The sequence below is a fragment of the Poecilia mexicana genome, unplaced genomic scaffold, assembly GCF_051168715.1.
Source record: "Poecilia mexicana isolate PSO_F unplaced genomic scaffold, ASM5116871v1 scaffold_12, whole genome shotgun sequence".
Classification (NCBI taxonomy): Eukaryota; Metazoa; Chordata; class Actinopteri; order Cyprinodontiformes; family Poeciliidae; genus Poecilia; species Poecilia mexicana.
This window is the reverse complement of record NW_028263381.1, coordinates 14,905,426-14,921,492: the sequence shown is the minus strand read 5'-3', so window position 1 is coordinate 14,921,492 and position 16,067 is coordinate 14,905,426. Positions and strand designations below refer to the sequence as shown.

Below are 16,067 nucleotides of genomic sequence, written 5' to 3'. Positions count from 1 at the left end.
ATTGAAACCAAAGAACAAAACCTGTTTTCAGGTCAGCGGATGTGCGTGTGCATCAGTCGGGCCTTAATGTCATCCAGAGTGGTGTCATTAAAGCCGTCTCCTAAAAAGCTGCTTTGCGAGATTCACAGTTGTATCTACGGTAGAGCAATGGATCTTCTCAACCGAGCATCCGGTTGGGCTTTGCACTGCCTCTGGCCACAGTTTTCTCCAGCAGGCATTCAAAGTTTCAGTTTCCATCTCCTGAATGGCCAAGCTGTATTGCATATATTTAAATATCATAGTGTTTTGGCACACAGGTACAGAAGAAGTGCGGAGACTGTTTAGTCAATCAGGACGCAGAACACAATGCACTGCGAAAAAAAACAAAATGCACAAAAAAATCCGCAAAGCAGCAAGACCTTGAAAGGTGAACCACGTTATAGCGACGGTTCACTGCACTAGGAAAAAGTTAACTTAAAAGGTGCATTGAGAAAAGTACACATTGTGTCCTATGTGAGATCAGTTAGCACAATGCAGGAAGAATGATAGCACACAGGATCAGCGTTAATGATTTTGTTATAATTTGAATCCATGCAAAATAAATTACAGTATCCAGGACCACTTAATGTTGATGGGGTTTGGCTAACCAAAATATCCGTGAAAGAACACAGTGACACTCAGGAGGATGATGACATTTGCATTGACAATGTTCCTCCAGAGAGGCTTCTCTGTTGTATCTGTTAGCTGCTTCTTCAGTTCTGCTTCCTCCTCTGGAGTAAGTTTTGGTGCTTTTTTGTTCTGCTCCAGTCCGCAGAAGCACATTAGCGCTTTCTTGAAGAAATTTGGCTTTTTCTTAAGTTCTGGAATAAAGGCAAAGAGATTTTTGTATCAAAATAAAGTCATGTAAAATCTACAGCTATCTTTAAAAAACTTCAATCTTAAGAAGTGTAAACTATGTGTTCTGTATACCTTCTACATCCATTTTACTGTCGTCGTCGTCATCATGATGCTCAGTCCAATCGTCCGGATCAATGTCCACTCTTTCCTCTGTACGGTTCCTCAGACTCCAGCACAATCGGTACAGCTGGGAAAATAACATAACATATTATGTGAGAAAACTATTCAGAGCTCAGAAAAATGTCCAACTATTGCAGCACAAATCATGGATGTTTTATAGGTTTAAAGCAGCAGGATGTAACTTCTATAAAACAGAATGATTTTTACTCTTGCCTGTTGACTGCAAGAGTTAGGGTCCAGCACCCCCTGTAACCCCACAAGGATAAACATATTTAATGAATAGATTAATGGTTTTCATAGAACATGAAGCTGTTGCACATTGAGCACCATGTACATGAGGATGATTGACAGAGCTTAGATCTTCCTCTTAGCTCCGATTGGTTGTTTCTGACTGGAAGAGGTGAATTTCTGCAGATGACAAAAGGAGCTTGAGCTTTTCACAGATTGCCTGTCTCATATTATACTGTCACAACATGATGACAGTTTTAGCAAATATATATAAAACATACTTTCATAAAAGTTACATACTGCAGCCTTAAGTGAACAAAGTCAACAAAGTAAGTGAAGTGCGTTTCAGCAACTGGAGATTTCTGAAATTGATATAAACATAAGTTCTTCTGCAGCAAGTGCATTTTGTTTTTTTGATTGGTGTAATAAAGTCAAGCTTGAAGCTCATGCAGACTCTATAAATTACAAAAAAAGTCTTCAAAGAACATTGTTCTTAGCTGCTAACTTCTTCACCATCTTAAACTTCACTCAGAAACTGCATACTAAGATTTCATGTTACTCAGTCTTTAACGTCCCAAAGTACCTGCAACTTTAATAAGAATTTGGATATAATGTAATCATGAGCAGAAAAAATTTAAAAGAGTTTGTGCAGGACGTTCATAGTGGATAGTCTTCCTGTGAACAATTACTGATTTGGAAAGTTACATATTAAGCTACTCTTATCACAAAACTGTCACGTACATGCTTGTCATCGATGGGCTTGGTCATTAGGGAGATTCCAAGTATGAGGATGCAAGAGACAGCAAACAGGATCATCCCAAAGTAGAGGTAGTGCACTCCACAGATGATGGTAGGACAGTTACTTGGGCTGACACAGCTCCCTGTTCCGTAGATAAACTCTGTAATCATCCTGGATAATCCTATTACTAAACCAATTGTGAGTCCGAAAAAGGCACCCTGTAAAAAAAAGAAAGTATGAGTGAAAAAAAGAAAGCTGATGCTTGACACAAGCTAAAGCAGGTAAGACATCTTACTCTGTCAAAAGATAACAAAAATCCTCCTTCAACATAACCCTCCCAAATAACGTTATATCATCTTTGGTTGATGTGACAGAAACTAAAAATATATGTTCTTTATGACAAAACAGAGATGTGTTCTTATAAATTACAGCATCCACAAAGTATATTTGGGTTATGTTTCATCAGGAAATAGCTACCATATTTTTTTTATTCTTCTATATGAAAAGGTAAAAAAGAGTGATTCATTGGTTTTCTCTGTTAAACTACAACCACTACCCAGGTCTGTTACACCACAGCTATAATCCTTCTCATATATTCAACATTAAACAGGCATTTCAACCTTTGCAGGTCCATGATGTGCAGAGCCTTTCCAATAAGAAACTTTTAACAATCTCAGTTCTTCTCCAAGTCTTAAGAGGCTTCCTTCTTTGTGCAGATGACTAAACTTTATCTATCCCGTGGTAATATCCTCAGTTCAGGTCTGTCTGCCCCCAAATCAGACAGCCTCTGATGGACCCTGTATTTGCTATGTATGCTACTAAAGACACATTTATGTTGCAAATATAAGAGCAACTGTACACTAAAAGGAAACTCACAGTTTCATTAACTCGTTTACAGAACATGCCGAGCATGAAGACAGCGGCCACAGGTGGAGTGAGATAGCTGGTGATTGACTGGATGTAGTCATAGAGCTGACCACTCTGGGCTGACTGCACCACAGGGATCCAGGCTATGCTTATTCCAATAAGGACCACAATAAACACTCTGAAAGGTAGAATAAACAAAGAATAATGGCTATAGCCAAGCATGAAAACAGTAATTATATTAACATCAAGCCAACAGTTTTACCTGCCAGCAATCATCAGTTCCCTCTCTTTGGCACAGGGACGGATCTTAGTATAGATGTCCATGGTGAAGAGAGTACTAGCACTGTTAAATATTGAAGTAAGGGAGCTCATTAGAGAGGCCAACATCACTGACAACATCAAACCCCTCAGACCTGAAGAGAGACAGACAAAGGCAAAGGAAAACATAAAGAAACAAAAGTGTTGATTGAAATTTTAAGACAATGTTGTCGATCCACTCACCATTTGGCATAAGATCCACAACAATTTTTGGATAGGCAATGTTGGTGCATCCAACACTAGCTCCACAGTATGAAATACATTCTTCCGGGATCACACATGCCACCACATCTGAATGTTTTAAGAAATTGTTTACACTTTATTGTTGTTTTACACCAGATTTTTCCTTCAAGACAACAGAACTTGGTAACAGAAAAACACGCACCAGGATACAAGATCCTGCTTATCATCCCAGGAAAAACCATGAGAAACATGGGCAGCAGCTTCAGGTAACCACACAAAATGCAACCTGCTTTCACATGAGAGAGATTCTTGGCTGACAGGCAACGCTGGACAATCACCTGCACAAAAAGACGGAGCATTTAAAGGCAGTGTTAAATACTTAATTCTTCTACTGTATCAAGGAAAATGTTTGGATTTTTTTAGCAGAGCTGTTGCTGCTTTACGTCATTTAAAGTTCCTCACTCAGAAAAACTCCAAAGTAATTTCAATAAATTGTAATTGGTTGTGGTGAATGTGTCTGTCAATGAATAACTATTTCTGTGTATGCAACTTTGAGTGAGCAGATGAAGCACAAACATATTGATGATTTCAATTTAAGGCAAATGGAGCTTTTGAGATGAATCATTTGAACTGAGCCATAAATTAATGGCAATGTTAGAAAACAAAAGCTAAGTAAAAGTATGACTCATAGTAATATTAGGATAACGACTATTACATGTACTGGACATTTCTTATCTTTTCTTCATAAAAAGCAATATGGCAGATGTGGCTATTGACAGTTAGATTATACAGTATGTCCGTTTACCTATACATTAGACACATTTAGCATAGCTTGTCATGCACATTACATAGCAAGAGAACATAAACATCATTCACTATGACTAAAATTATTTCAATGAAAGCTAACCAACAGAGACACACACAAGTACTTTCTCTCATTTGAAAATGGGTCAAATTTGGTCTGTTTTACATTTACTGTCTGTGTTAAAGTAAAAACAGGATGCCATTATTTATTTGTGAACTATAGGTTCAAGAAATCTCAGGAGGTTAGCAAAATATTTGTAAAGTAATTGCAATTCAGCTCATAGATCACCCTTTTTAGTCCAAAGAGTTGTTTTAAGACATGGCTCTTCACTATCAGCCAAGGCGTAAATTCCATCTCATTATTGGAGTGGGGGACCAGAAATAGGGACATTTTTTGGTTACAATTTTTTTTGGGGGGGGGGGGGGTCGGCAAAGTTACAGTAAAATGTAACGTAAAATGTGGTTTAATTTTTGTGTGTGTGTGTGTTCGTTCAAGTTACACCATCAAAAATGACTACTAAGTAGTAATGAATAACAAGTGTTTTTCTCAGTAAACAACCTGTTGAGACCCATAGAAGTCAAAGAGGGGAACTAAAAATTATTCTTTTTTTTTCTTAGATGAATGGCAGATTTACTTCGTTCTATGTTTCCATTGCCTTTTTTTTATATTGATATTGTTTACATACAAGGGTTTCTTTCATGATTTCTTTGGGGTGGGGACAATTCTAGACTTTTCCAATCCACCCATCAAAAGTGTCACAATTTCAAAGGCTTGCAACTGCCTTGCTTTCTTTGGTCCAATATTGATAACTAGTACAATATTTACTGCTCATGAATTTTACATACAAGAGTAAAATTCAGTATGCATACAGTCTGCAATGCATACAGTATGCAAGTAGGTTGCTTAAATTTTTTCTATTAGTTTTAGATTACTGAAATGTCTCCCCATGAGCAACAGTCATAGCGTAGTCAATCAACTTCATTCACTCATTGCTAACTGTGCTAATGGTGGAGAAACAACTTATTGTTACAGGAAAATCATTTATCTGCCATCACTGGTAGCTATGCTAACTAGACTAAGCATTCACAACAGCCTATGCTAGCTACAGAATAGCACAGAGCAAAGAGGAGGAAGGATGAGCCATGTGAGGTTGTTATTGACGGCACTAAAACTCTCCTGTCACTCACTGGTTGTTTCTAGTACTGGGAGAAGGCAGAGGAAATAGAATTTTCCTCAGCTTTAACAAATATGTGGAAAAAAGTTACATACTGCAGCTATAATTTCACTTAGGAGAGAACAGGTCAGGAGGGACGCGGGTTGGAGCAGCTGCTGACTGACTCATCTGCTAAGTGGTAAAAGGTACAGGGACAAGTTCAATATATGAATATGTTGGTATTTTTTCCCCCTTAATTCATTAAATGCTAGTGAAATGGAGGCAAACAATAGTCTGTAGCTAAACTAATTATGCTAAATGGTTGATAATATCACAGAGTCTACCCACCTCTGTTGGAGAAAAACAGGGTTATAAATTGACACTCTTGCCTTTTTCTCTATCTCCCTCTTTTTTTTTTTGAAAACCTGATTTTCTAACTCTTCTTAGCAGCATAGTAACTGCCACAGTCGTTCTTGTTTCCTACTGTCTGCTGCTGAACAGTGTCACTCTCATGCAGGAACGAACCATTTCATTCGGGGTGGGTGGGGGTGTTCAGTGCAAATATGGATGTGTGCTTTTTTGTCTGGGAGTGGGAACATTACATTTTTACTGCTAAAAACAATCTTCGAAAATACAATATGATTAATTTTGTAATTGACAGGGCCCAAATTTTTTTATTATTATTTCTATGAGCAATAAATAAATAAATAAATCGTGGAGGGCCCCCTGTTGGTCAGGGTCCCTAGAATTGTCATCACTTTCTCCCCCCTATACCACGCCCCTGGATGCAATTAAAGCATCCACACAGTCAAAGGTACTGATTGTATTTTTATTGACCTGATCAGCGCACCAGTACCAGGTGGCCTGGATGGTGAGTCCAAACACCATGCCAGGCCAGGGCAGATCTCCTGTTATTGGATCTCTGAAAAGGTGGAAGGTGTCTTTCCGAGGCTCATAGCACTCTGCACTGATGTTAGAGGTGTTTGTGGGAATTGCAGCCATGTAGAGTGTCTCGAAATTTGCATAACCCCCCACTTCATTGAAAGCTGAGGGAAGAAAGGAAGATATGGTTAGACAAAAGCTCACTCTTCCATTTCTTAATGATGTGACAATAAAACAAATCAATAGTGCAAGATAAAATGATAAGGATTATTGCTTATTACCAAAACCCATGAGAATGAAGGATCCAATAACCATGATGACGGTCTGTAAGGCGTCTGTATATATCACCGCAGCCAGTCCACCTGAAATAAAATATGGCGTTAGCAATCTAACATTTTTTATTCAGAAGTGTAGACAGTAATATGTGCACTAGAGAGTATAGGATAATCTTGTTTTTATGTCAGTGTTCTTTTCCCGCTTGTCTTGTAGAAGTTATGTGAAGGTGTGTGCAGATTATTGCAGAGCAGCAACTATTAGAGGCTTATCGTAATCCATCGGCAATTAACCACAAACACACCACAGATATACAAGCCAGGAAAGGAGGAGTTTTCTCTTTACATGTGTTTGTGATCTACCCAGTACATTCAGCCTTGAGAAGACTTAACCCTGACTCAGGGTGTCATTTACATAGATAAGACTTGTTGTAATCTAGGTTTATGAGGAAAATGTTGATCTCCAAAAAGGAAGTGAATTTCTTCCTGAGGATGCACCTGTGACGGTGTACAGTGCAGTAATCGCCAGTAGAGCGATAACAGCAACGTAGATGTTCAGTCCAAGAGCCTGCTGGATGAAAATGGCACCAGAGAACATGTCGGCCTGGGAGGAGACAGAAAGGATCTTTTACTTTAATTTGTTAAATGAATTGTTGAAAGGTTCAAAGGTTAGAAAGAAAAAAAAAACATACAGAGATCTTTGTGAAGACGTAGAGGAAGAGGGAGAGCACAGAGAGATAGATACGAATCCGCTGTCCTCCGAACCTCTTCTTCAGGTACTCAGGCATGGTGACCACCTAGACAAATTTGATAATATTTTGTTTTATCAAGGCTCAATGACTATAACAGGTACACTTTTTAACAGAAAATGCACATGCTGTTTACCCCAGCTTTGATGTAGATCGGCACAAAGAGCCATCCCAGAATGACGACAACAAAAATAGCCTGGAACAAACAAAACATTGAAACAATCAAGAAGATATTAAACATAAACAGGATTTTTACTTTTCAGTTTCTCCAAACCAATTTTTTTGCATTATGAGATCTTGTCTTTCCTATTTGGAAAACATATCACAAATACTCACGTTCCACTCAAATCCACCAACGGCAATTCCAGAAGCTGCAGCAGTACCAGCGATCCCTACAAAGTGGCCGCTGCCAATGTTGCTGGCAAAGAGTGATGCTCCGATCTTTTAAAAAAAAAAGTTTAATTTACAAAGGGGTCCCAAAACAATCAGTAAATACTGAATGACTGGCTCTGCTTATAAACACATTTGGAACATTTTCTGTCTTTAAGGCCAACACAACATGATATGATATCTCATTTAGGACAGGTTTAATGTAAGGAATGCAAAAGTTGTAGTTCATGCCCTGGATGAGACTGTGTGTGTGTGGAGCCTCTTGAGACTCTAATTCTGACTACAGCCCACATCTTATGAATCTCCCCAAAACTATTGAAAAGGATCTGCTCATCAGTCCTGTTGTGGATTATACAGTTGCAGGAAAACCTTTTTCTATCTCACTTTTTCCTTCCGGTCAATTATCTATTAATCTGTTTGGATACAGCCCTCTGTGAATACTCAGCTTCTTTAGCGTTGACTTTTTGTGACTTTCCTCACTGATAAGACAACTGTCAAGTCAGCAATCCTCCATGTGTAGGCCTTAACTTGGCCACACCATTTATTATTGGTGTGTTTGTCTTTCTTATTTTGTGGGGGGCATGGGTAGTTCGTTTATCTATGCTGAAATAATCATAATGAAGTCTATCCACTAACAAATGTATATATAATATGCAGTACGGTTTCAAGACTTGTAATTGGATTTATGAATATATTTAACTCTTTGATTATGGTGTAAGACATTCAACTCCTCTAAACTGTGACAACAAAAAAACTTCACCTCATTGTAGATAAGTTTGAAAGAACCACCTCATTTACTATGGAGGACCAAAACCGACATAACAAGAAATTAAAGTTTAAATATGTTTTAATAAGAAATAAAAGCATAAATATATATGTAGTTTTTCCTTTTCCTTACACGAGTTTCCGTCAAGTAATGTATATATATTTTTTAATTTTCCCTAAACATGCGTTTTTGCAAAGAAAACTAGATATTTTGCTTGTCTTTTTTGCTTCTCCCTTTTCTGCTTGCTGTTTTTCCGTTTGCTGTTTTTCTGCTGCATCGTTATGTTAATGAGGAGAGCTGCCTTCTATGTCTACTATTGGAGCTTTGGAACCAACTAATCCAATCTAACTTGTATGTGACCAACGTGTCACCCCTGTTCAGGAGATTTAACTTTTTTTTAATTGCACTTCTTTTCCATCACAACTGTAATAGTTCTTAAGACTGTTAAAAAAAATTTAATCAGTTATAAAATGTTTCTCATTTGTTGTCAGATACCCACCGGCCACCACACCATACTCCTTCCTGCAAGGAAAAAGCCACCCACAGTGGATCGATTGGTGCGGACCATGGCCTGCAACAGGACAAGGAAATACATAAACCTTTGTTTTGCAAAACAAGCTTATTACCTAGTTTAGCTCTAAGTTAGTGTTTTGAGCTTTGGAACCAACATCACTGCGTGTGACGTTTACGTCGCTCGGCGCCATCTTTCACGGCCACAGACCAAAACAAACTAGTCAGAACACCGGTGTTTTCATTGTGCTACCGAGCGCAGAAAAGTTGTTTTGCAAATTGGATACTGGATATTCGCCCTCCACGAGTAAGGGGCGTTCAGGTCTAGGTTAATTTCGGCCAGCTATTCTCTACGGATCCCTCCTCAAACACTCGGAGGTTCACATATGGATCGTCAATTTCCTTCTTCTTCTTCTAGTTGAATTTTATTGGCGGTTGGTAAGAAACGTTAGGTAAGCATTACCGCCACCAACTGGTAAGGAGTGTGGACCACATGACAAAAAAAACAAACTATATCCTATTACAACTTAGACTGTTTTAAAAAATAAAATAAGGCCTCATATCATCTACTTCCTGAATCTTTTTGTAATAAATCAACAATATCAAATTTCATTTTCATTCTACTAAGGTTTCTAATTAACTTATTCCTTTGCATCAAATAATTCCTACAACTCAAAATAACATGCTCCACTGTCTCATCTTCCCCGCACTCACATTTCCCTGTCTGATGTTTCCCTATCAAAAATAATGTCCGATTCTACACCGTGAGATATTGATCTCTTCTCTCCTGATTCTTTCTGTTCTTCTCATTTGACCAATAATCAACCATCAATTTCCAAACCAAACACTCCTATAAATAAGTGCCTTGTCTTGTGACCAACTGATACAAAAAAGTGGTAATTAATGCTATCACACGAGGCACACTATCCTCTATTAAAATTTTAAGTCATATAATTTTAATATTAAATATTTTTTCTTCAATAGCTTCCAAATCATGTGCCCCATTAACTAAAAATCTGTGTGAAATTGTTCTACTAGACTGTATAGATGAGGCACACTCATCTTTATTACATTTTAAAACTTTTTATATTTTTTTTAGCTATTTCTGTAGTCAAAATTTAGAAGTTTTCTTCTAAGTCATGTGACCTATTAAAGGAAAATCTGTGTAAAATTATTCTACTAAACTATATAGATGAGGCATATTTTTATTTAATTTTCACCCCTTTTTTATTTTTTAACCAAAATTATATTTTAAAAAATATTCCATTGTAATAATTCTAATTACACTAATTACCCTTCCCTAATTAGTGGGGTCGGAAGGGTTGCTGCTGCCTATCTCCAGCTAACGTTCTGGGCGAGAGAGGGGTTCACCATGGACAGGTCGCTATTCTGTCGCAGGGCAAAAAAAAATGCTCATAAAATGTATTGGCTCAGATGATCATCACATTTGTTACCCATAATGTTCAATTGCATAAAATTCTAGGACAGGATCTATCTCATTACGTCTTCACTTACCTGGGATATGTTAAATACAACAAATATTTACTTAAAGTGTGATCTATTTCATAAAATCTGTCACCTTTATTGTTTAATTACACATTAAATGTTTAAAGATGGGCTTTTTCATCTGGTTTGTGTCATGATGTGGTGTGGCGGTGGACCAAAATGCAGCAGGCAGCAGACATACTTTATGTGGATGTTATTTTAATGAACAAAATAAACAAACTAAATCCAAAATCCAGGGAAAACAAGGAAATCCAAAACAATGAAACAGGAGACACGAGGGACAACAACGGTAACATCTGGCAACGTGGTGAGCAGGGTAACAAGTTGGACTGGCAAGTTGTGACTGAAAAAAGAGGAGTTTAAGTAGAGGGACATGGCCTAAATAAAAAGAGTGATAGCAGGTGTGAGTAATTTGGCACAGGAGCTGGCTGAGGGCTGGGGAGAAGGTGGCACAGGGAAACCAAGGAAATCTGCTGGGAACAAACGGGAGGAAACGGGGAACTGAAAAATACTTCTAATACAAAAGACACTAAGAGTAAAGAAAACCAGATGAACTAGGAAAGATACGAGGGAAACCATAACCGAACCTAAATAGAAACAAGGCTGATCTAACAATAAGAACTAAGGAACATAGAGCTAGAGAAACTAGAAGATCTAAACAAAGAAATAGCCCAACTAGAATTACTAAAGAAAGATACAGACCCAGACATGGAAGAATAACTGAACCTATGGTGATCAAATTAAGAAATAAACATTACTAGAAACCCTGCAGGGAGGCTGAAATAAGAAATAACCAGAAGGATAAAATAGAATTAAACTATAGTCATTAAATAAGTCTTGACATGGACTCAGACAAACAAGGAAAATCAATAATATAATTCTAATTACACTAAATACCTCTAATAATATCAAAAGGACCATGAAGGGCTAAGCTAAAGTGAATTAAAAAATGAAGCTAAATAAAATGAAAAGCAAAACAAATCCAAAAACCCAGTGTCCTGACAGATGTCTGATTATATAATTGTTTAATTTAATCAAATAAAGTATTTATTAAAAAATATATTTCATTACGTGTATGTTAATTACCTGAAATATATAAATATCACATTTTTACTTAAAATGTGATTTATTGCTTCACCTGTTTACATGTATCTTGAAGTGCGTGAATCAAACGTTTCATGAATGTTTAATGCATTAAATTATTAAATGAGAGAAAACAGCCACTTCCAACTGTACACATATTTCAACACAAATGGTTCCTGTTCCTCTTCAGAGTCTGCAGCCTTGCTGAGCTCCTCTCCTGGGGTTTCCTCCTCAGCCTCTCCAACTTGATCCTCTTCTGTTGCCTCCGCTACTCTGTTTTTATTATTTGCCTCTCCTGGGGTACATAATGAAAACGGTCTCTGTAACTTGTTGATCCACCACGGTCTTGCTGTATCGCCTCTTTAATTGACGCCCATGTCGGTCCGATGTTGTGGCCCAGTCAGGATTGAGCTCTTCCATTTCATGCATCGGTTTGCCTTTAAGAGGACATATCAGAACACACATCAGTATTAATACTGTAAATTTGATAACACTAGAAAACTTAAATAGTTTACTTCACAATAATGGAATAACCTCGATATCCACTGACAAAACTTGGACTACGCTACATAAACAATATAAGCCCAAGGTTGACCCATTTAAATGAACTCAACATAAACTGAACATGAGTACACTCGGACAAAATCATAGCAAAATATATTGTAATGACGCCAACACACCACAGATGTAGTCCCGCCAAACGGGTTTTGTTAGTAATCAGAACGAATCGCTATATCCAAGGCCACAGCTCACAACTCCAGCAAACCGTTGCGCTCCCCCAACTAGCTTCCTGCTAACACCCCCTCGATCTCCCTCCTCTTCTGGTCCTGTCCTGCTGCTCCCCTGATCCCCCGCCCACATGACAGATCTATCACATGTGAGCGGGAGTCAGCAGAGCCAGACAGGGGAAGGCCATAACTTTATACACACAACAATAAAGATCACAATGTAACATAAAACAAATACACATAACCATATGGGCACCAGCAAAACCAAAACACAGAATCGTTACAATATATCAACACCAACAAACAAATTTAGACACTCACCAGAATGGAAATGTCTGGAGCAAACTTGAAGGTATCTGAGGATGTTGGGGAACGTAATATCACGACGTCTCACCGCTGATACCCAGGACATTCGTCTCCTTCTCGTTAGCTCCGTTAGCTTAACCTCCTCGCGTTATTTCCAAGCCGGAAAATAGTGAAACGAATTTCCGTTTTCCAGCTTTTTACCGTTTCAGTCGTGTGATCGGACATTACATAAAATAACGCAGCAAGTTCGTACCATAGCTAAATTATTTTAAGTAACTTGGATACAAAAAATCTGCGAGAATGTTGTTTTTATCGGTTATGTTTATGACCCCGAAAAATGGCGCTGACATCCTTCCGTCTACAGCAGTGACGTCACGTTCCAAAGCTCTATAAACACTGAGCAGCACCAGGAATAGTATACAGTTTAGTTTAGCCATGATACTCCTTTATGATTCATTGTTGTGCAAAAAATATTTGTTTATTCTGTCTGTTTTACCTAAAGCAAGAACAACAAAAAGCATTACATTTTTGTAGCAATTTCTTTAAGAAATGTACAACTCATAGCTACACAATTGTAAATAAATCATGCAACTTGTTGACAGTTTGCAACACTTACAATAACTCCCACAGCCAAGACAACCAGAAAGTAGATGACAATAACAGAGATGTCGGCTGCATTGTTGATGTGGGTGGTGGGAGATTGACTCCTTTGGTTTTCCAAGGTGCGGGAGAATCCAAAATAATCCCAGGCCATTTTGCTCAGAGTGGAAGTGTTGGATAGGAAGGCTGCAGCAATGAGTCCACTGTGACTGAAGCACACTCTCAACACTTACCTTTATATCTTCTGTTTGTGTGTGGGACAGAAAGAGGGAGGGGAGAGGGCTGGTTAATAGTGTACGTGGAGAAAGACAGAAAAGAAAGAGAAAAAAATCTTCCAGCTGATCAGCATAATGAAATGCTAAATGTTACATTTAAATTGCTGTTTTACTTTAATTAAAAGTATTGACACTTTTAATACTTTTAATAAGTAAAACAGCAATTCAAACATTTGTCTGGTTTTATATAATGAGAATAAATTGAATATCACTGTTTTATTTGATCAATCTGTAAATAATTACAATTTGAAAATTTTCAAAAATGCAGGTTCTCATCAACAGACATTATGGTTATTAAATGGCCATTATGATCCTCATCTTTTTACAGACAATGCTAAAGACAATAAGACATGTAAACCAATTTTATGGGACTGTCTCAAAGCCTTGACTGTCTCAAAGCCTTGACGTATAAAGTGAAGTGTTTGTGCAACTCATGACAAAAGCTTTTAAATCCCGTGCTTCTTGTAGGCGTCCTCTCTTGTAAAACTTGTTTTGCTCCCTCTTTCTCCAAAGTTGTTTTATTGTTTCATTAAAAGAATGTTATCTGAACTGTAAAAAAAATCAAAGGATATATCAGAATAATCTTATCAACTTCTTTGTCTGTTATTCTTGGTGTATTTAATCATCAACTAACGTGCGTTTCGAACTGCTTTTCAGGTTCTTGTCTAGCTTTTTAGCCTTATTTTCTAATAACAGTAAATAATTACTCCAGATTTATCCACAGACTCCAGTACTTCACTGTTAGGTGACTTTTTAAGATTACGCTGTATTTTAATTTTGCTATATATGGTACAACTAAATAAATATGCATGACATATTTTTCAGATTTTTCTGATCCATATATGTTTTTCCTTTCACTTTCAGAGTTTTACATAACTTTGTGTTGGTCCATCACATAAAATCTCAATGAAATACCAGGATATTTGTTGTAGAATGATGAAATGTGGAAAACTGAAGTACAATTTATACCAGCAAAGTACTATCTTAAAGTTCTGGGACCATTCTGAACTCTTATCAGAATGACATATATGTTTTACAAATTGGTCCAAGTCATGGTTCAGTTTTTAAGTGCTTGTGTTATTTGCTCAGATTAGCTCTTATGAGAGGTTTTAGTGACTGTGGCCTCAGACGTAGAGGGACAGCATGCAGTAAATAATTTAATGTAACATGTTTCAGGTGTAGGGATGGTCAAAGTTCCCTGAAGAACCCAAAATAAAGGAGGAATGAGCCAAAGTTTTTGTGTGTCTCATCTTTTTATCAGCCAAGAAAAAAAAATGCTTTTTAAGCAAATAAAGAACTTGAGCATGGTTTTGTTTGTCCTTTGTATTCCCTTAAAGGCCTAACTCAACTTGTCATTGCGATTGTTAGTTGTGTATGCAAACTCTGGAATGCGGAACTCTCAGCCTCTTAAATATTAGCAATAGGCTATCTCATCTGGAAAACAAGACAAGTGTGAAACATAATTCGTTGCCAGATCTTAGTTTAGGCCCAGGGCTGCTTGCTGGTGCACCTTTTGTTGTCACTGTGCTTTGAAGCAAGAAGGTCCTGGCTTTGAATCCTGACCATGTTCTCCCTGTGCATGCCTGTTTTCACTCCAGCTTCCTTCCACTGTCCAAAAATACATACGGGAATCTTATTTTCCTTATAACTGAATGTGCAAGATGCGAGTTGATTTAGCCCAAATAGGTATGGACTACACATGGATAGTTTAATTTTAAAATTGTTTTAGGAGGCCGACAGGAATCAAGCTGGAGATAAAATTAGTTAAATATACATACAGATTAAAGGTTGTCTGGTTAAATTATAGTATTTCTCTCCTTCCTATGCAGTGACCAGAGTAGTATAGTTTGGCTGATCTCCCTAAATTAGCCAATGTAAATAATCCGCTGTGTCAATGTCAATATTATTTATAAAGCACTTTAAAAACAGATGTTGACTGTACCAAAGTGCTGTTCAGTATTCATAAAACACATAAAATACATAAGAATAAAACACTAAATAAAACAGGCAGGGCAAGTAAATTACAATTTCAGGTTTTATGCAAAAGCTAAAGAATAAAAATGAGTTTTAAGAAGTGATTTAATGTGTTCCACACTGTGTGCAGATCTAATGTTAAAAGGCAAATTGTTCTACAAATTAGGAGCAGTGACTGTGGATGCCCGGTCTTCTCTACTTTTCAGTCTGGTTCTAGGGACATGTAAGAGAAATGTATTATTTGACCAAAGTGTTCTAGAGATGGTTATGAAGAAGGTCTTGAAGGAAAGCTGGATATAGGCCATGTAAAGTCTTAAAAAGCAATAAAATAATTTTAAAATCAATCTGATAAGGAACTGGAGGCCAATTCAGAGAAGTCAATACTGGTGTTATGTGCTCTTGTTTCCGGGTTCCAGCTAAATGTCATGGTGAATCATTTGGAGACGCTGTAAGGAAGACTGGTCCATATATTATGATTGCTGTGATTGCAATCATAACACAATCTCAGGGCAGAATTTATTTTAAGGGTTTTCATTCCTAGAGCCACTGATGTCGAGCCGAGTGGAGAATAAAGTGTCAACTAGTGACAATGGCTGTCAAACTCGAGATGAAATCCATTGGTTTGCAAAGTACGAATACCTTAGTTAAGCATTATCTTGTAGAAGATTATAGATTATAGACTTGAGCAATATATTTGAGGAATAAAGATGAAAACTAAAAAATTTAATCTCTTGTAC

General features: G+C 37.4%; 1 protein-coding gene across 2 annotated transcripts; it reads right to left on the bottom strand.

Annotated features, from left to right (window-relative positions):
- Positions 1-540: 540 nt before the first annotated feature.
- LOC106912427 (sodium/glucose cotransporter 1-like) lies at positions 541-13,266 on the bottom strand. Of its 2 annotated transcripts, none has more exons than XM_088010671.1 (15): positions 13,098-13,266; positions 8,848-8,919; positions 7,529-7,633; positions 7,329-7,388; positions 7,136-7,240; positions 6,942-7,047; positions 6,453-6,533; positions 6,127-6,335; positions 3,534-3,669; positions 3,332-3,439; positions 3,093-3,243; positions 2,840-3,008; positions 1,966-2,181; positions 949-1,063; positions 541-839 (listed from the first exon to the last, which is right to left on the bottom strand). In XM_088010671.1, exons 1-15 carry the CDS (start codon positions 13,233-13,235, stop codon positions 622-624), a joined length of 1,989 nt encoding a protein of 662 aa, XP_087866797.1. In that variant the 5' UTR covers positions 13,236-13,266; the 3' UTR covers positions 541-621. The 2 variants fall into 2 exon arrangements, with proteins under 2 accessions (XP_087866797.1, XP_087866798.1); XM_088010672.1 differs by having other exon boundaries at positions 541-831; positions 956-1,063.
- Positions 13,267-16,067: the final 2,801 nt, after the last annotated feature.